Source organism: Oncorhynchus gorbuscha, linkage group LG01, assembly GCF_021184085.1.
Source record: "Oncorhynchus gorbuscha isolate QuinsamMale2020 ecotype Even-year linkage group LG01, OgorEven_v1.0, whole genome shotgun sequence".
NCBI lineage: Eukaryota > Metazoa > Chordata > Actinopteri > Salmoniformes > Salmonidae > Oncorhynchus > Oncorhynchus gorbuscha.
The window spans coordinates 115,807,266-115,829,008 of NC_060173.1; the positions used below are offsets into that span (position 1 = coordinate 115,807,266).

The 21,743-nt window shown below is 48.7% G+C and overlaps 1 protein-coding gene across 1 annotated transcript in view; it reads left to right on the forward strand.

The window, feature by feature from the left end:
• The window catches only part of cfap65 (cilia and flagella associated protein 65), a 77,273-nt gene that overhangs the window by 42,379 nt on the left and 13,151 nt on the right, over positions 1 to 21,743 (forward strand). Inside the window, exons 20-28 of the mRNA XM_046293552.1 lie at positions 103 to 169; positions 699 to 809; positions 1,426 to 1,617; positions 3,798 to 3,956; positions 11,900 to 12,031; positions 15,101 to 15,217; positions 15,488 to 15,844; positions 16,061 to 16,111; positions 19,006 to 19,226. Coding sequence (XP_046149508.1) covers positions 103 to 169; positions 699 to 809; positions 1,426 to 1,617; positions 3,798 to 3,956; positions 11,900 to 12,031; positions 15,101 to 15,217; positions 15,488 to 15,844; positions 16,061 to 16,111; positions 19,006 to 19,226 — 1,407 coding nt within the window. The remainder of the gene's footprint in view (positions 1 to 102; positions 170 to 698; positions 810 to 1,425; positions 1,618 to 3,797; positions 3,957 to 11,899; positions 12,032 to 15,100; positions 15,218 to 15,487; positions 15,845 to 16,060; positions 16,112 to 19,005; positions 19,227 to 21,743) is intronic.

Sequence of the window (21,743 nt, forward strand, 5' to 3'; positions counted from 1 at the left end):
AAAAAGAATAGCCCTTAATAATAAATCGTTCAAGAAAATAACGAGATGTAATATTCTTCACACATAAACCGTCCGTCTTGTTGTTGTCGTTCTTCTTCACAGACATGACTTTGCTGGTACTGACCGTCTCCCAGTCCTGTTCAAGCTGTCTCACGGCAGAGAGATTCTGGTGAGACAGCACAGTCATATTTTATGTTTCCTAGGAAACAGATTCTAGTCTAGACCTCTCCGTTGAACCTGCTTGTTAATTCAGGATCAGATGTCGTCTTGGGAACCAGTATTTTAGATGTCTGGGTTTGTTAATTCAGGACCAGATGTCGTCTTGGGAACCAGGATTTTTAGATGTCTGGGTTTGTTAATCCAGGACCAGATGTCGTCTTGGGAACCAGGATTTTAGATGTCTGGGTTTGTTAAACCAGGACCAGATGTCGTTTTGGGAACCAGGATTTTTAGATGTCTGGGTTTGTTAATCCAGGACCAGATGTCGTCTTGGGAACCAGGATTTTAGATGTCTGGGTTTGTTAATCCAGGACCAGATGTGTCTTGGGAACCAGTATTTTAGATGTCTGGGTTTGTTAATCCAGGACCAGATGTCGTCTTGGGAACCAGTATTTTTAGATGTCTGGGCTGAGGATAGACTAAAACTGTATCTCGTGCTGATAATACCGATGGTCTTCGTTTTGTTTGTCTGTGTGCAGTTGAACTTCATGGGAGTGACGGTGGAGAGAGACAGACACTACCTGCACTTCACCTGCACCAAGCACGTCTTTGCCCCAGTGCCAATCGGGGGGTTCAGTCCCCCTAAACAGGTTAGACTCCCTGCTCAGGCTTCACAATACAGTGTAAAAGGGGGGAAACTCACCTCATCCCGTCACCAATGTATAGAACCCACCTTGGTGGTTTCCCTGCCTCGCTATTCTTATTTTACTGCTCTTTTTAATAATTTGTTACTTTTATTTCCTATTTTTTAGGTAATTTTCTTAAAACTGAATTGTTGGTTAGGAGCTTGTAAGTAAGTATTTCACTTCACTGTGACAAAACAATTTAAATTTGATTTGTATGACAAATACAATTTAAATTTGATTTGAAGACAGTTATACTTGTGACAAATACAATTTAAATTTGATTTGAAGACAGTTATAATTGTGACAAATACAATTTAAATTTGATTTGAAGACCGTTATAATTCATTCACTACGACCCTCGGTTTCAGCTAAGTGTTGTTGCGGGTGTAGCGAAATGCTTGTGTTTCTAGCACCAACAGTGCAGTAATATCTAACAACAAATACCCAATACACGCAACTCTAAGTAAAGGAATGAAATTAAGAATATATATATATATATATATATGATGAGTAATTCAAGATATGTAAACATTCATCGCTTCATCATGGAGAGTCGTCACAGTGTCTGGTTGTATTGCAGGTGTATGAGCTGTACAACGGAGGGGCGGTCCCTCTGAGGTACCGTGTGGACACAGAGCCCCTTGAGCAGCTGACGGCTGATAACTTTGGTCACCCCGTGATGCAGTGTCTCAACCCCCAGGGAGAGGTGAAGCCTGGCAGGACAGCCCTGCTGGAGTGGGTCCTCTCCCCCCTGGAGGCCAAGACTTACAGTGTGAGTAGCAACCGTCTGTTAGGTGACCGAGAGGTTAGAGAGACGGGCATGCCACCCTAGATTTGCAGTTTGAAGTCCGAAGGGGAAAAACTGGTATCCTTCTAGGTATTCTAGATGCCATCTCCTGTCGTTGTACCATCTTCCTCCTCCTCTCTCCTGTCGTTGTACCATCTTCCTCCTCCTCTCTCCTGTCGTTGTACCATCTTCCTCTTCCTCTCTCCTGTCGTTGTACCATCTTCCTCTCTCCTGTCGTTGTACCATCTTCCTCTTCCTCTCTCCTGTCGTTGTATCATCTTCCTCTCCTGTCGTTGTACCATCTTCCTCTTCCTCTCTCCTGTCGTTGTACCATCTTCCTCTCTCCTGCTGTTGTACCATCTTCCATCTTCCTCTCTCCTGTCGTTGTACCATCTTCCTCTTCCTCTCTCCTGTCGTTGTACCATCTTCCTCTTCCTCTCTCCTGCCGTTGTACCATCTTCCTCTTCCTCTCTCCTGCTGTTGTACCATCTTCCTCTTCCTCTCTCCTGTCGTTGTACCATCTTCCTCTTCCTCTCTCCTGTCATCTTCCCATCTTCCTCTCTTGTCGTTGTACCATCTTCCTCTTCCTCTCTCCTGCTGTTGTACCATCTTCCATCTTCCTACCATCTTCCTCTCTCCTGCTGTTGTACCATCTTCCTCTCTCTCTCCTGCTCGTTGTACCATCTTCCTCTTCCTCTCTCCTCCTGTCGTTGTACCATCTTCCTCTTCCTCTCTCCTGTCGTTGTACCATCTTCCTCTTCCTCTCTCCTGTCGTTGTACCATCTTTCCTCTCTCCTGCTGTTGTACCATCTTCCTCCTTGTATCATCTCTCTCCTGCTGTTGTATCATCTTCCTCTTCCTCTCTCCTGTCGTTGTACCATCTTCCTCTTCCTCTCTCCTGCTGTTGTATCATCTTCCTCCTTACCATCTCTCTCCTGCTGTTGTACCATCTTCCTCTTCCTCTCTCCTGCTGTTGTACCATCTTCCTCTCTTCTCTCCTGCTGTTGTACCATCTTCCTCTTCCTCTCTCCTGCTGTTATACCATCTTCCTCTCTCCTGCTGTTGTACCATCTTCCTCTTCCTCTCTCCTGCTGTTGTACCATCTTCCTCTCTCCTGCTATTGTACCATCTTCCTCCTCCTCCTCACACAGCCCTGTGTTTATTGTACCCTCCTCCTCCTCCTCCTCCTCCTCCTCCTCCTCCTCCTCACACAGCCCTGTGTTTATTGTACCATCTTCCTCCTCCTCCTCCTCATCTTCACACAGTCCTGTGTTTATTGTACCATCTTCCTCCTCCTCCTCCTCCTCACACAGCCCTGTGTTTATTGTACCATCTTCCTCCTCCTCACACAACCCTGTGTTTATTGTACCATCTTCCTCCTCCTCACACAGCCCTGTGTTTATTGTACCATCTTCCTCCTCCTCCTCCTCCTCCTCCTCCTCCTCCTCCTCCTCCTCCTCACACAGTCCTGTGTTTATTGTACCATCTTCCTCCTCCTCCTCCTCCTCACACAGCCCTGTGTTTATTGTACCATCTTCCTCCTCCTCACACAGCCCTGTGTTTATTGTACCATCTTCCTCCTCCTCACACAGCCCTGTGTTTATTGTACCATCTTCCTCCTCCTCCTCCTCCTCCTCCTCCTCCTCCTCACACAGTCCTGTGTTTATTGTACCATCTTCCTCCTCCTCCTCCTCCTCCTCACACAGTCCTGTGTTTATTTCCAGGTGGACATCTCTATCCATGTGCTGGAGGGAGACACCATGCTGTTGTTCCATCCTCCTCCTCATCCTCCTCCTCCTCCTCACACAGTCCTGTGTTTATTTCTAGGTGGACATCTCTATCCATGTGCTGGAGGGAGACACCATGCTGTTGTTCCATCCTCCTCCTCCTCCTCCTCCTCCTCCTCCTCCTCCTCCTCCTCCTCCTCCTCCTCCTCCTCCTCCTCCTCCTCCTCCTCCTCCTCCTCCTCCTCACACAGTCCTGTGTTTATTTCCAGGTGGACATCTCTATCCATGTGCTGGAGGGAGACACCATGCTGTTGTACCATCCTCCATCTCCTCCTCCTCCTCCTCCTCCTCCTCCTCCTCCTCCTCCTCCTCCTCCTCCTCCTCCTCCTCCTCCTCCTCCTCCTCCTCCTCCTCACACAGTCCTGTGTTTATTTCCAGGTGGACATCTCTATCCATGTGCTGGAGGGAGACACCATGCTGTTGACGTTTGAAGGCTGTGGGTTTGATAACAGTGTGCTGGGAGAGTCGGCACCACTACAGCTTCATGATGGCTACATGTCTGTCCCCAGCACACAGAGGATGGCCCTGCCCAACCAGGTGAGTGGCCCATCTACCTCTTCCCATATCGTCTTACCGGGTCCTGTTTGGCTCAGTTGGTAGAGCATGTCTCTTGCAATGACAAGACAGTTGGCTCGATTTTCCCAGAACCACCTGCATGACTAAGTCTCTGCTTAATGGCGTTATTCTATTATAAATTGGTCATCAAATTTGATCTGATCTTCATCTTGGTCACAACAACAGACAAACAGTCTGCTTAAACTAATAACACACAAACAATTATACGTTTTCATGTCTTCATTCAGATGTTCTGAAAGAGCTGCAAAACCTGGACCCGTATAAATCAGCTGGGCTTGACAATCTGGACCCTCTATTTCTGAAACTATCCGCCGCCATTGTCGCAACCCCTATTACCAGCCTGTTCAACCTCTCTTTCATATCGTCTGAGATCCGCAAGGACTGGAAAGCTGCCGCAGTCATCCCCCTCTTCAAAGGGGGTGACACCCTGGACCCAAACTGTTACAGACCTATATCCATCCTGCCCTGCCTATCTAAGGTCTTCAAAAGCAAAGTCAACAAACAGGTGACTGACCATCTCGAATCCCACCGTACCTTCTCCGCTATGCAATCCGGTTTCCGAGCCGGTCACGGGTGCACCTCAGCCACACTCAAGGTACTAACCGACATCATAACCGCCATCGATAAAAGACAGTACTGTGCAGCCGTCTTCATCGACCTTGCCAAGGCTTTCGACTCTGTCAATCACCATATTCTTATCGGCAGACTCAGTAGCCTCGGTTTTTCGGATGACTGCCTTGCCTGGTTCACCAATTACTTTGCAGACAGAGTTCAGTGTGTCAAATCGGAGGGCATGTTGTCCGGTCCTCTGGCAGTCTCTATGGGGGTGCCACAGGGTTCAATTCTCGGGCCGACCCTTTTCTCTGTATATATCAATGATGTTGCTCTTGCTGCGGGCGATTCCCTGATCCACCTCTACGCAGACGACACCATTGTATACACTTTCGGCCCGTCATTGGACACTGTGCTATCTAACCTCCAATCGAGCTTCAATGCCATACAACACTCCTTCCGTGGCCTCCAACTGCTCTTAAACGCTAGTAAAAACAAATGCATGCTTTTCAACCGATCGCTGCCTGCACCCGCACGCCCGACTAGCATCACCACACTGGATGGTTCCGACCTTGAATATGTGGACACCTATAAGTACCTTGGTGTCTGGCTAGACTGCAAACTCTCCTTCCAGACCCATATCAAACATCTCCAATCGAAAATCAAATCAAGAATCGGCTTTCTATTCCGCAACAAAGCCTCCTTCACTCACGCTGCCAAGCTTACCCTAGTAAAACTGACTATCCTACCGATCCTCGACTTCGGCGACGTCATCTACAAAATTGCTTCCAACACTCTACTCAGCAAACTGGATGCAGTTTATCACAGTGCCATCCGTTTTGTCACTAAAGCACCTTATACTACCCACCACTGCGACTTGTATGCTCTAGTCGGCTGGCCCTCGCTACATATTCGTCGCCAGACCCACTGGCTTCAGGTCATCTACAAGGCCATGCTAGGCAAAGCTCCGCCTTATCTCAGCTCACTGGTCACGATGGCAACACCCATCCGTAGCACGCGCTCCAGCAGGTGTATCTCATTGATCATCCCTAAAGCCAACACCTCATTGGGCCGCCTTTCGTTCCAGTACTCTGCTGCCTGTGACTGGAACGAATTGCAAAAATCGCTGAAGTTAGAGACTTTTATCTCCCTCACCAACTTCAAACATCAGCTATCCGAGCAGCTAACCGATCGCTGCTGCTGTACATAATCTATTGGTAAATAGCACACCCATTTTCACCTACCTCATCCCCACAGTTTTTATTTATTTACTTTTCTGCTCTTTTGCACACCAATATCTCTACCTGTACATGATCATTTATCACTCCAGTGTTAATCTGCAATATTGTAATTATTCGCCTACCTCCTCATGCCTTTTGCACACATTGTATATAGACTCCCCTTTTTTTCTCTGTGTTATTGACTTGTTAATTGTTTACTCCATGTGTAACATTACATTTACATTTAAGTCATTTAGCAGACGCTCTTATCCAGAGCGACTTACAAATTGGTGCATTCACCTTATGACATCCAGTGGAACAGTCACTTTACAATAGTGCATCTAAATCTTAAAGGGGGGGGTGAGAGGGATTACTTATCCTATCCTAGGTATTCCTTAAAGAGGTGGGGTTTCAGGTGTCTCCGGAAGGTGGTGATTGACTCCGCTGTCCTGGCGTCGTGAGGGAGTTTGTTCCACCATTGGGGGGCCAGAGCAGCGAACAGTTTTGACTGGGCTGAGCGGGAGCTGTACTTCCTCAGTGGTAGGGAGGCGAGCAGGCCAGAGGTGGATGAACGCAGTGCCCTTGTTTGGGTGTAGGGCCTGATCAGAGCCTGGACGTACTGAGGTGCCGTTCCCCTCACAGCTCCGTAGTCAAGCACCATGGTCTTGTAGCGGATGCAAGCTTCAACTGGAAGCCAGTGGAGAGAACGGAGGAGCGGGGTGACGTGAGAGAACTTGGGAAGGTTGAACACCAGACGGGTTGCGGCGTTCTGGATGAGTTGAAGGGGTTTAATGGCACAGGCAGGGAGCCCAGCCAACAGCGAGTTGCAGTAATCCAGACGGGAGATGACAAGTGCCTGGATTAGGACCTGCGCCGCTTCCTGTGTGAGGCAGGGTCGTACTCTGCGGATGTTGTAGAGCATGAACCTACAGGAACGGGCCACCGCCTTGATGTTGGTTGAGAACGACAGGGTGTTGTCCAGGATCACGCCAAGGTTCTTAGCGCTCTGGGAGGAGGACACAATGGAGTTGTCAACCGTGATGGCGAGATCATGGAACGGGCAGTCCTTCCCCGGGAGGAAGAGCAGCTCCGTCTTGCCGAGGTTCAGCTTGAGGTGGTGATCTGTCATCCACACTGATATGTCTGCCAGACATGCAGAGATGCGATTCGCCACCTGGTCATCAGAAGGGGGAAAGGAGAAGATTAATTGTGTGTCGTCTGCATAGCAATGATAGGAGAGACCATGTGAGGTTATGACCGAGCCAAGTGACTTGGTGTATAGCGAGAATAGGAGAGGGCCTAGAACAGAGCCCTGGGGGACACCAGTGGTGAGAGCGCGTGGTGAGGAGACAGATTCTCGCCACGCCACCTGGTAGGAGCGACCTGTCAGGTAGGACGCAATCCAAGCGTGGGCCGCGCCGGGAGATGCCCAACTCGGAGAGGGTGGAGAGGAGGATCTGATGGTTCACAGTATCGAAGGCAGCCGATAGATCTAGAAGGATGAGAGCAGAGGAGAGAGAGTTAGCTTTAGCAGTGCGGAGCACCTCCGTGATACAGAGGAGAGCAGTCTCAGTTGAATGACTAGTCTTGAAACCTGACTGATTTGGATCAAGAAGGTCATTCAGAGAGAGATAGCGGGAGAGCTGGCCAAGGACGGCACGTTCAAGAGTTTTGGAGAGAAAGGAAAGAAGGGATACTGGTCTGTAATTGTTGACATCGGAGGGATCGAGTGTAGGTTTTTTCAGAAGGGGTGCAACTCTCGCTCTCTTGAAGACGGAAGGGACGTAGCCAGCGGTCAGGGATGAGTTGATGAGCGAGGTGAGGTAAGGGAGAAGGTCTCCGGAAATGGTCTGGAGGAGAGAGGAGGGGATAGGGTCAAGCGGGCAGGTTGTTGGTTGGCCGGCCGTCACAAGATGCGAGATTTCATCTGGAGAGAGAGGGGAGAAAGAGGTCAGAGGACAGGGTAGGGCAGTGTGAGCAGAACCAGCGGTGTCGTTTGACTTAGCAAACGAGGATCGGATGTCGTCGACCTTCTTTTCAAAATGGTTGACGAAGTCATCTGCAGAGAGGGAGGGGGGGGAGGAGGATTCAGGAGGGAGGAGAAGGTGGCAAAGAGCTTCCTAGGGTTAGAGGCAGATGCTTGGAATTTAGCGTGGTAGAAAGTGGCTTTAGCAGCAGAGACAGAGGAGGAAAATGTAGAGAGGAGGGAGTGAAAGGATGCCAGGTCCGCAGGGAGGCGAGTATTCCTCCATTTCCGCTCGGCTGCCCAGAGCCCTGTTCTGTGAGCTCGCAATGAGTCATCGAGCCACGGAGCGGGAGGGGAGGACCGAGCCGGCCTGGAGGATAGGGGACATAGAGAGTCAAAGGATGCAGAGAGGGAGGAGAGGAGGGTTGAGGAGGCAGAATCCGGAGATAGGTTGGAGAAGGTTTGAGCAGAGGGAAGAGATGATAGGATGGAAGAGGAGAGAGTAGCGGTGGAGAGAGAGCGAAGGTTGGGACGGCGCGATACCATCCGAGTAGGGGCAGTGTGGGAGGTGTTGGATGAGAGCGAGAGGGAAAAGGATACAAGGTAGTGGTCGGAGACTTGGAGGGGAGTTGCAATGAGGTTAGTGGAAGAACAGCATCTAGTAAAGATGAGGTCGAGCGTATTGCCTGCCTTGTGAGTAGGGGGGAAGGTGATAGGGTGAGGTCAAAAGAGGAGAGGAGTGGAAAGAAGGAGGCAGAGAGGAATGAGTCAAAGGTAGACGTGGGGAGGTTAAAGTCGCCCAGAACTGTGAGAGGTGAGCCGTCCTCAGGAAAGGAGCTTATCAAGGCATCAAGCTCATTGATGAACTCTCCGAGGGAACCTGGAGGGCGATAAATGATAAGGATGTTAAGCTTGAAAGGGCTGGTAACTGTGACAGCATGGAATTCAAAGGAGGCGATAGACAGATGGGTAAGGGGAGAAAGAGAGAATGACCACTTGGGAGAGATGAGGATCCCGGTGCCACCACCCCGCTGACCAGAAGCTCTCAGTGTGTGCGAGAACACGTGGGCGGACGAAGAGAGAGCAGTAGGAGTAGCAGTGTTGTCTGTGGTGATCCATGTTTCCGTCAGTGCCAAGAAGTCGAGGGACTGGAGGGAGGCATAGGCTGAGATGAACTCTGCCTTGTTGGCCGCAGATCGGCAGTTCCAGAGGCTACCGGAGACCTGGAACTCCACGTGGGTCGTGCCCGCTGGGACCACCAGATTAGGGTGGCCGCGGCCACGCGGTGTGGAGCGTTTGTATGGTCTGTGCAGAGAGGAGAGAACAGGGATAGACAGACACATAGTTGACAGGCTACAGAAGAGGCTACGCTAATGCAAAGGAGATTGGAATGACAAGTGGACTACACGTCTCGAATGTTCAGAAAGTTAAGCTTACGTAGCAAGAATCTTATTGACTAAAATGATTAAAATGATATAGTACTGCTGAAGTAGGCTAGCTGGCAGTGGGTGCGTTGTTGACACTACACTAATCAAGTCGTAACTCTGTGTTGTCTGTTCACACTGCTATGCTTTATCTTGGCCAGATCGCAGTTGCAAATGAGAACCTGTTCTCAACTAGACCTACCTGGTTAAATAAAGGTGAAAAAAAAAAAAAAAAATTGAACACACCGTGTAAACATTCACAGTGCAGGGTGGGAGAAAGTATGTGAACCCTTGGATTTAATAACAGGTTGACCCTCCTTTGGCAGCAATAACCTCAACCAAACGTTTTCTGTAGTTGTGGATCAGACCTGCACAACGGTCAGGAGTAATTTTGGACCGTTCCTCTTTACAAAACTGTTTCAGTTCAGCAATATTCTTGGGATGTCTGGTGTGAAACGTTCTCTTGAGGTCATGCCACAGCATCTCAGTGGGGTTGAGGTCAGGACTCTGAGGACAGAAGGTCAGGACTCTGACTGGGCCACTCCAGAAGGTCAGGACTCTGACTGGGCCACTCCAGAAGGTCAGGACTCTGACTGGGCCACTCCAGAAGGTCAGGACTCTGACTGGGCCACTCCAGAAGGTCAGGACTCTGACTGGGCCACTCCAGAAGGTCAGGACTGACTGGGCCACTGGGACCTGACTCCAGAAGGTCAGGACTCTGACTGGGCCACTCCAGAAGGTCAGGACTCTGACTGGGCCACTCCAGAAGGCATATTTTATTCTGTTGAAGCCATTCTGTTGATTTACTTCTGTGTTTTGGGTCGTTGTCCTGTTTCATCACCCAACTTTTGCTGAGCTTCAATTGGCGGACACCAGCAATGCAGGTGTAGAAGCACGGTGGCTAGGAAAAACTCCCTAGAAAGGCCAAAACCTAGGAAGAAACCTAGAGAGGAACCAGGCTATGAGGGGTGGCCAGTCCACTTCTTGCTGTGCCGGTGGAGATTAGAAACCTAGAGAGGAAGCAGGCTATGAGGGGTGGCCAGTCCTCTTCTTGCTGTGCCGGTGGAGATTAGAAACCTAGAGAGGAACCAGGCTATGAGGGGTGGCCAGTCCTCTTCTGGCTGTGCCGGGTGGAGATTAGAAACCTAGAGAGGAACCAGGCTATGAGGGGTGGCCAGTCCTCTTCTTGCTGTGCCGGGTGGAGATTAGAAACCTAGAGAGGAACCAGGCTATGAGGGGTGGCCAGTCCTCTTCTTGCTGTGCCGGTGGAGATTAGAAACCTAGAGAGGAAGCAGGCTATGAGGGGTGGCCAGTCCTCTTCTGGCTGTGCCGGGTGGAGATTCAAAACCTAGAGAGGAACCAGGCTATGAGGGGTGGCCAGTCCTCTTCTGGCTGTGCCGGGTGGAGATTAGAAACCTAGAGAGGAACCAGGCTATGAGGGGTGGGCCAGTCCTCTTCTGGCTGTGCCGGGTGGAGATTAGAAACCTAGAGAGGAACCAGGCTATGAGGGGTGGCCAGTCCTCTTCTGGCTGTGCCGGGTGGAGATTAGAAACCTAGAGAGGAACCAGGCTATGAGGGGTGGCCAGTCCTCTTCTGACTGTGCCGGGTGGAGATTAGAAACCTAGAGAGGAACCAGGCTATGAGGGGTGGGCCAGTCCTCTTCTGGCTGTGCCGGGTGGAGATGCTTTACAGTTGGGATGAGGTTTTGATGTTGGTGTGCTGTGCCTTTTTTTTCTCCACACATAGTGTTGTGTGTTCCCTCCAAACAACTCAACTTTAGTTTCATCTGTCCACAGAATATTTTTCTAGTAGCGCTGTGGAACATCCAAGTGCTCTTTTGTAAACTTCAGACATGCAGCAATGTTTTTTTGGACAGCAGTGGCTTCTTCCGTGGTGTCCTCCCATGAACACCATTCTTGTTTAGAGTTTTATGTATCGTAGACTCGTCAACAGAGATGTTAGCATGTTCCAGAGATTTCTGTAGGTCTTTAGCTGACATTCTAGGTTTCTTCTTAACCTCATTGAGCATTCTGCGCTGTGCTCTTGCAGTCATCTTTGCAGGATGGCAACTCCTAGGGAGAGTAGCAACAGTGCTGAACTTTCTCCATTTATAGACATTGTCTTACCGTGGACTGAAGAACATCAAGGCTTTTAGAGATACTTTTGTAACCCTTTCCAGCTCTATGCAAGTCAACAATTCTTAATCTTAGGTCTTCTGAGATCTGATTTGTTTGAGGCCCGGTTCACATCAGTCAATGCTTCATGTGAATAGCAAACTCTAGTTTTGTGAGTGTTTTTTATATTGCAGGGCAGCCGGCAGCTCTAACCAACACCTCCAATCTCGTCCAGGTTAGCTGACTCCTGACTCCAATTATCTTTTGGAGAAGTCATTAGCCTCGGGGGTTCACATACTTTTCCCAACCTACACTGTGAATGTTTAAATGATGTATTCAATATAGACAAGAAAAATACAATAATTTGTGTATTATTAGTCAAAGCAGACTGTGTTGGTCTGTTGTTGTGACTTAGATGAAGATCAGATCAGATTTTATCACCAATTTATGCAGAAATCCAGGTCTTTCCAAAGGGGTTCACATACTTTTTCTTGCCACTGTAACTAATGCCACCATGGGATCCTTTTGTATCCCTCTACCTGTCCTGGGGCTCCTACTGGCCAATGTTTTAGTGATGAAGTATGACAGAGGCTACACTCATAACCCTGGCCCTCTGTCTCGTCTGCAGGCGCTGTTCCTGTCAGAGGAGAGATTGTGTCTTGGAGACATCCCAGTCTGCTCTCGCTCCACACGGGTCCTGTTCCTGACGAATGTCTCCCACAGTGACAGAGTCCTCTACAACTGGAACCTGACTGACCAGGTTAGCATGCAGTATATAAGCCTGGAACCTGACTGACCAGGTTAGCATGCAGTATATTAGCCTGGAACCTGACTGACCAGGTTAGCATGCAGTATACTAGCCTGGAACCTGACTAACCAGGTTAGCATGCAGTATATTAGCCTGGAACCTGACTGACCAGGTTAGCATGCAGTATATTAGCCTGGAACCTGACTGACCAGGTTAGCATGCAGTATATTAGCCTGGAACCTGACTGACCAGGTTAGCATGCAGTATATTAGCCTGGAACCTGACTGACCAGGTTAGCATGCAGTATATTAGCCTGGAACCTGACTGACCAGGTTAGCGTGGGATGCAGGTTAGCATATATATAAGCCTGGAACCTGACTGACCAGGTTAGCATGCAGTATATTAGCGTGGGACCTGACTGACCAGGTTAGCATGCAGTATACTAGCCTGGAACCTGACTAACCAGGTTAGCATGCAGTATATAAGCCTGGAACCTGGCTGACCAGGTTAGCATGCAGTATATTAGCGTGGGACCTGACTGACCAGGTTAGCATGCAGTATACTAGCCTGGAACCTGACTAACCAGGTTAGCATGCAGTATATAAGCCTGGAACCTGACTGACCAGGTTAGCATGCAGTATATTAGCCTGGAACCTGACTGACCAGGTTAGCATGCAGTATATTAGCCTGGAACCTGACTGACCAGGTTAGCATGCAGTATATTAGCTCAGCACCTACGTTTTTAAGGATGTGTGAATGACCACTAACTATTCTAGTCCTGTATATGCCTGATAAATGTACTTTTTAACCTGGTTGTCCCATTGAGGTCAAAATATCTCTCCTTCAAGGAGACCATATGGGCGTTGTTGTTCAGCTGGGCTTGGCTCTTACCCCGGGATCTGTGTGTTAGAGATGTCGTCGAGGAATATGAGGTGTCTCCTCGTACTCATCGCCCAGGAAGCTCCAATTCAAATCCCGTTAGACAGCTCTGCAAGCGTCACTGAGCAACTATCGTCATGTGGTGCCATTACAGCCGGTATGTTCTTCCAAAAAAGGTCTACATTCAAATTTGGCATTAGAGAGGAGACACCTCATACTCATCGTCGACGTCTAACGCACAGATACTGGGGTAAAATATATTGATGATTGTGTTGCATACTGGACATACTGCAGCCTACTGGACATACTGCAGCATACTGGACATACTGCAGCGTACTGGACATACTGCAGCCTACTGGACATACTGCAGCCTACTGTACATACTGCAGCATACTGGACATACTGCAGCATACTGGACATACTGTACATACTGCAGCGTACTGGACATACTGCAGCCTACTGTACATACTGCAGCATACTGGACATACTGCAGCCTACTGTACATACTGCAGCATACTGGACATACTGTACATACTGCAGCGTACTGGACATACTGCAGCCTACTGTACATACTGCAGCATACTGGACATACTGCAGCCTACTGGACATACTGCAGCCTACTGGACATACTGCAGCCTACTGTACATACTGCAGCATACTGGACATACTGTACATACTGCAGCGTACTGGACATACTGCAGCCTACTGTACATACTGCAGCATACTGGACATACTGCAGCTTACTGGACATACTGCAGCATACTGTACATACTGCAGCTTACTGACATACTGCAGCATACTGTACATACTGCAGCCTACTGGACATACTGCAGCATACTGGACATACTGCAGCATACTGGACATACTGCAGCCTACTGGACATACTGCAGCCAACTGGACATACTGCAGCCAACTGGACATACTGCAGCCTACTGGACATACTGCAGCCAACTGGACATACTGCAGCCAACTGGACATACTGCAGCCTACTGTACATACTGCAGCGTAATGGACATACTGCAGCGTACTGGACATACTGCAGCGTACTGGACATACTGCAGCCAACTGGACATACTGCAGCATACTGGACATACTGCAGCATACTGGACATACTGCAGCATACTGAACATACTGCAGCATACTGGACATACTGCAGCATACTGGACATACTGCAGCGTACTGGACATACTGCAGCCTACTGTACGTACTGCAGCATACTGGACATACTGCAGCGTACTGGACATACTGTACATACTGCAGCGTACTGGACATACTGCAGCATACTGTACATACTGCAGCATACTGGACATACTGCAGCGTACTGGACATACTGCAGCCTACTGGACATACTGCAGCCTACTGGACATACTGCAGCCTACTGTACGTACTGCAGCATACTGGACATACTGCAGCGTACTGGACATACTGTACATACTGCAGCGTACTGGACATACTGCAGCATACTGTACATACTGCAGCATACTGGACATACTGCAGCGTACTGGACATACTGCAGCCTACTGGACATACTGCAGCCTACTGGACATACTGCAGCCTACTGGACATACTGCAGCCTACTGTACGTACTGCAGCATACTGGACATACTGCAGCGTACTGGACATACTGTACATACTGCAGCGTACTGGACATACTGCAGCATACTGTACATACTGCAGCATACTGGACATACTGCAGCATACTGGACATACTGCAGCCTACTGGACATACTGCAGCATACTGGACATACTGCAGCCTACTGGACATACTGCAGCCTACTGGACATACTGCAGCATACTGGACATACTGCAGCCTACTGGACATACTGCAGCCTACTGGACATACTGCAGCATACTGGACATACTGCAGCATACTGTACATACTGCAGCCTACTGGACATACTGCAGCCTACTGGACATACTGCAGCCTACTGTACATACTGCAGCCTACTGGACATGCTGCAGCCTACTGGACATACTGCAGCCTACTGGACATACTGCAGCCTACTGGACATACTGCAGCCTACTGGACATACTGCAGCCTACTGGACATACTGCAGCCTACTGTACACTGCAGCTTACATTAATTAGTGCTTCTTTCTGTGGATGTTTGTTGAATGGGGAGAGTTGTTTTTTGGGGGGTTTGTGTCAGTGAATGCTGTTTAATACTAAGTGTGTGTCTTGCTGCGATTATTGTCCCTGCAGTCAGTCCAGATCTACCCAGAGCATGGTGCTCTGTCTCCAGGGGAGAGCTCTCTCTGTATCCTGACTCTCCAGGCCTCTGGCAGCCCCAGCTTCTACCAGCTAGACATCATCTGTGAGGTGAGGACCTTCATCACAGCTCTTTATATGCCTACAAACTCTTGTCACGGTGGTCACTCATACGACCATTTGTCTATAGATGTTTCAATACCCTGAACAGTGTCAATAGCATTCTGTCCGTTTGTCTATAGATGTTTCAATACCCTGAACAGTGTAAATAGCATTCTGTCCATTTCATCTCAGCAGACCCAGAAAGACTCCAGACAGTCAGTGCATTGGTAAAACAATCACATATGATGTGTGACTGAGATGTTGTTGCTATGTTACCAGGTGACCCTGGAGGAGGCTCTGTCTCAGTACCGTCAGGATCTACAGCAGTGGGAGATGGAGAGAGACAGACAGAGGAATGAGTTTAGCCTGACTGACAAAGACCTGCAGCAGAGTCAGACCAGCTACCCCCAGGGTCATACACAGAGTCAGACCAGCTACCCCCAGGGTCAAACACAGAGTCAGACCAGCTACCCCCAGGGTCAAACACAGATTCAGACCAGCTACCCCCAGGGTCAAACACAGAGTCAGACCAGCTACCCCCAGGGTCAAACACAGAGTCAGACCAGCTACCCCCAGGGTCATACACAGAGTCAGACCAGCTACCCCCAGGGTCAAACACAGGAGAGCAACACTAAGGTGAGAATTATACTAGGACACACACACACACACACACACACACACACACACACACACACACACACACACACACACACACACACACACACACACACACACACACACACACACACACACACACACACACACACACACACACACACACACACACACACACACACACACTCGGGGTTCAACTTACTGGTGATCTAACACCTTCATGTTGTCCTGATGCAGGAGGTTCTACCTTCCCCACAGAAGACTGGACCTGTAGTCAGGAAATACAAGGTAACAGGAAACACCTGGACCTGTAGTCAGGGTAACAGGAAACACCTGGACCCTGTAGTCAGGAAATACAAGGTAACAGCAAACACCTGGACCCTGGAGTCAGGAAATACAAGGTAACAGCAAACACCTGGACCCTGGAGTCAGGAAATACAAGGTAACAGGAAACACCTGGACCCTGTAGTCAGGAAGTACAAGGTAACAGGAAACACCTGGACCCTGGAGTCAGGGTAACAGGAAACACCTGGACCCTGTAGTCAGGGTAACAGGAAACACCTGGACCCTGTAGTCAGGAAATACAAGGTAACAGGAAACACCTGGACCCTGGAGTCAGGAAATACAAGGTAACAGGAAACACCTGGACCCTGGAGTCAGGGTAACAGGAAACACCTGGACCCTGTAGTCAGGAAATACAAGGTAACAGGAAACACCTGGACCCTGGAGTCAGGGTAACAGGAAACACCTGGACCCTGGAGTCAGGGTAACAGGAAACACCTGGACCCTGTAGTCAGGAAATACAAGGTAACAGGAAACACCTGGACCCTGTAGTCAGGGTAACAGGAAACACCTGGACCCTGTAGTCAGGAAATACAAGGTAACAGGAAACACCTGGACCCTGGAGTCAGGAAATACAAGGTAACAGGAAACACCTGGACCCTGGAGTCAGGGTAACAGGAAACACCTGGACCCTGTAGTCAGGGTAACAGGAAACACCTGGACCCTGTAGTCAGGAAATACAAGGTAACAGGAAACACCTGGACCCTGTAGTCAGGAAATACAAGGTAACAGGAAACACCTGGACCCTGGAGTCAGGGTAACAGGAAACACCTGGACCCTGGAGTCAGGAAATACAAGGTAACAGGAAACAACTGGACCCTGGAGTCAGGAAATACAAGGTAACAGGAAACACCTGGACCCTGTAGTCAGGAAATACAAGGTAACAGGAAACACCTGGACCCTGGAGTCAGGAAATACAAGGTAACAGGAAACACCTGGACCCTGTAGTCAGGAAGTACAAGGTAACAGGAAACACCTGGACCCTGGAGTCAGGGTAACAGGAAACACCTGGACCCTGTAGTCAGGGTAACAGGAAACACCTGGACCCTGTAGTCAGGAAGTACAAGGTAACAGGAAACACCTGGACCCTGTAGTCAGGAAATACAAGGTAACAGGAAACACCTGGACCCTGGAGTCAGGGTAACAGGAAACACCTGGACCCTGGAGTCAGGAAATACAAGGTAACAGGAAACACCTCGACCCTGGAGTCAGGGTAACAGGAAACACCTGGACCCTGGAGTCAGGGTAACAGGAAACACCTGGACCCTGGAGTCAGGAAATACAAGGTAACAGGAAACACCTGGACCCTGGAGTCAGGAAATACAAGGTAACAGGAAACACCTGGACCCTGTAGTCAGGGTAACAGGAAACACCTGGACCCTGTAGTCAGGAAATACAAGGTAACAGGAAACACCTGGACCTGTAGTCAGGAAATACAAGGTAACAGGAAACACCTGGACCCTGGAGTCAGGGTAACAGGAAACACCTGGACCCTGTAGTCAGGGTAACAGGAAACACCTGAACCCTGTAGTCAGGAAATACAAGGTAACAGGTAACACCTGGACCCTGTAGTCAGGAAATACAAGGTAACAGGAAACACCTGGACCCTGTAGTCAGGGTAACAGGAAACACCTGGACCCTGTAGTCAGGAAATACAAGGTAACAGGAAACACCTGGACCCTGGAGTCAGGAAATACAAGGTAACAGGAAACACCTGGACCCTGTAGTCAGGAAGTACAAGGTAACAGGAAACACCTGGACCCTGGAGTCAGGGTAACAGGAAACACCTGGACCCTGTAGTCAGGGTAACAGGAAACACCTGGACCCTGTAGTCAGGAAGTACAAGGTAACAGGAAACACCTGGACCCTGTAGTCAGGAAATACAAGGTAACAGGAAACACCTGGACCCTGGAGTCAGGGTAACAGGAAACACCTGGACCCTGGAGTCAGGAAATACAAGGTAACAGGAAACACCTCGACCCTGGAGTCAGGGTAACAGGAAACACCTGGACCCTGTAGTCAGGGTAACAGGAAACACCTGGACCCTGTAGTCAGGAAATACAAGGTAACAGGAAACACCTGGACCCTGTAGTCAGGGTAACAGGAAACACCTGGACCCTGTAGTCAGGAAATACAAGGTAACAGGAAACACCTGGACCCTGGAGTCAGGGTAACAGGAAACACCTGGACCCTGGAGTCAGGAAATACAAGGTAACAGGAAACATCTGGACCCTGGAGTCAGGAAATACAAGGTAACAGGAAACACCTGGACCCTGGAGTCAGGAAATACAAGGTAACAGGAAACACCTGGACCCTGGAGTCAGGGTAACAGGAAACACCTGGATGTTATAGATTTAGCCAAACCTGATCCCAGATCAGATTTGTGCTGTATAGCCAACTCCTATGGCTGATGGTCTTGCCAAGTTTGACATGACAAAACAGCACAAACTGATCTGGTTAGATATTTTTTAAGCAATAATGTCCGAGCAGGGTGTGGTATATGGCCAATATACCACGGCTAAGGGCTGTTCTTATGCACGACGCAACGCAGAGTGCCTGGATACTGCCATTAGCCGTGGTATATTGGCCATATACCACAACCCCCCTGAGATGCCTTATTGCTGTTATAAACAGGTTACCAACGTAATTAGAGCAGTAAAAAAGAAATGTCATACCCGTGGTATGCAGTCTGATATACCACGGCTGTCAGCCAATCAGCATTCAGGGCTCGAACCACCCAGTTTATAATCTAGAATAGATACTGCTTTACATATCATTCAGTGTTTTACCTCTCTCTCCCCCTCGCTCTCTCTCTCTCCCCCTCGCTCTCTCTCTTTAAGACTCTGCCTCCTATCTGTAGCAGCAGTGCCGTGGTTGGGGGTATGTGTACCAGGCCCAGCCGTGCAGAGCGGAGGGCCCAGAGAGAGGCTAGCCAGGTATGGAGGAGACCTGAACCGCCCTGCCCCACCCTGCTACACCTGGGGGTCACCGCCCGCTCACACTCCCTCCTAGAGTTCCAGACTTTCTTCCCCTCTCTGCTCAGCACACACCACATCAACAGGTACAGTACATTGACTACCCTGCGGTCAGCCAAAAGAGTGTTTCACGGGATAGGTTGAGTGAGGGCGGTGCGTGGAATTGCTCATCTAAATCACAAAATGAGTCATTATTTGGGGATGCAAGGTGATTGGTAGATCAGGGATTCTGTGCAGTCAGACTGCAATTACTCAATCTCAAACACACACCTTGACTGGGAGGGTTACTGTGTCTATAGTGGTGTTTTACTGTGTCTATAGTGGTGTTTTACTGGGAGGGTTACTGGGTCTATAGTGGTGTTTAACTGGGAGGGTTACTGTGTCTATAGTGGTGTTTTACTGTGTCTATAGTGGTGTTTTACTGGGAGGGTTACTGGGTCTATAGTGGTGTTTTACTGGGAGGGTTACTGTGTCTATAGTGGTGTTTTACTGTGTCTATAGTGGTGTTTTACTGGGAGGGTTACTGTGTCTATAGTGGTGTTTTACTGGGAGGGTTACTGTGTCTATAGTGGTGTTTTACTGTGTCTATAGCCGTGTTTTACTGGGAGGGTTACTGTGTCTATAGTGGTGTTTTACTGGGAGGGTTACTGGGTCTATAGTGGTGTTTTACTGGGAGGGTTACTGTGTCTATAGTGGTGTTTTACTGGGAGGGTTACTGTGTCTATAGTGGTGTTTTACTGGGAGGGTTACTGTGTCTATAGCCGTGTTTTACTGGGAGGGTTACTGTGTCTATAGTCATGTTTTACTGGGAGGGTTACTGGGTCTATAGTGGTGTTTTACTGGGAGGGTTACTGTGTCTATAGTGGTGTTTTACTGGGAGGGTTACTGTGTCTATAGTGGTGTTTTACTGGGAGGGTTACTGTGTCTATAGCCGTGTTTTACTGGGAGGGTTACTGTGTCTATAGCCGTGTTTTACTGGGAGGGTTACTGTGTCTATAGTCATGTTTTACTGGGAGGGTTACTGGGTCTATAGTGGTGTTTTACTGGGAGGGTTACTGTGTCTATAGTGGTGTTTTACTGGGAGGGTTACTGGGTCTATAGTGGTGTTTTACTGGGAGGGTTACTGTGTCTATAGTGGTGTTTTACTGTGTCTATAGTGGTGTTTTACTGGGAGGGTTACTGTGTCTATAGTGGTGTTTAACTGGGAGGGTTACTGTGTCTATAGTGGTGTTTTACTGTGTCTATAGTGGTGTTTTACTGGGAGGGTTACTGTGTCTATAGTGGTGTTTAACTGGGAGGGTTACTGTGTCTATAGTGGTGTTTTACTGGGAGGGTTACTGTGTCTATAGCCGTGTTTTACTGGGAGGGTTACTGTGTCTATAGTCATGTTTTACTGGGAGGGTTACTGGGTCTATAGTGGTGTTTTACTGGGAGGGTTACTGTGTCTATAGTGGTGTTTTACTGTGTCTATAGTGGTGTTTTACTGGGAGGGTTACTGTGTCTATAGTGGTGTTTTACTGGGAGGGTTACTGTGTCTATAGTGGTGTTTTACTGGGAGGGTTACTGTGTCTATAGTGGTGTTTTACTGGGAGGGTTACTGTGTCTATAGTCATGTTTTACTGGGAGGGTTACTGGGTCTATAGTGGTGTTTTACTGGGAGGGTTACTGTGTCTATAGTGGTGTTTTACTGGGAGAGTTACTGTGTCTATAGTGATGTTTAACTGGGAGGGTTACTGTGTCTAGTGGTGTTTTACTGGGAGGGTTACTGTGTCTAGTGGTGTTTTACTGGGAGGGTTACTGTGTCTATAGTCATGTTTTACTGGGAGGGTTACTGTGTCTATAGTGGTGTTTTACTGGGAGGGTTACTGTGTCTATAGTCATGTTTTACTGGGAGGGTTACTGTGTCTATAGTGGTGTTTTACTGGGAGGGTTACTGTGTCTATAGTGGTGTTTTACTGGGAGGGTTACTGGGTCTATAGTGGTGTTTTACTGGGACGGTTACTGTGTCTATAGTGGTGTTTTACTGGGAGGGTTACTGTGTCTAGTGGTGTTTTACTGGGAGGGTTACTGTGTCTATAGTCATGTTTTACTGGGAGGGTTAATAATAATAATATATGCCATTTAGCAGACGCTTTTATCCAAAGCGACTTACAGTCATGTGTGCATACATTCTACGTATGGGTGGTCCCGGGGATCGAACCCACTACCCTGGCGTTACAAGCGCCATGCTCTACCAACTGAGCTACAGAAGTGGTGTTTTACTGGGAGGGTTACTGTGTCTAGTGGTGTTTTACTGGGAGGGTTACTGGGTCTATAGTCATGTTTTACTGTGTCTATAGTCATGTTTTACTGGGAGGGTTACTGTGTCTATAGTGGTGTTTAACTGGGAGGGTTACTGTGTCCATAGTCATGTTTTACTGGGAGGGTTACTGTGTCTATAGTGGTGTTTTACTGGGAGGGTTACTGTGTCTATAGTGGTGTTTTACTGGGAGGGTTACTGGGTCTATAGTGGTGTTTTACTGGGAGGGTTACTGTGTCTATAGTGGTGTTTTACTGGGAGGGTTACTGTGTCTAGTGGTGTTTTACTGGGAGGGTTACTGTGT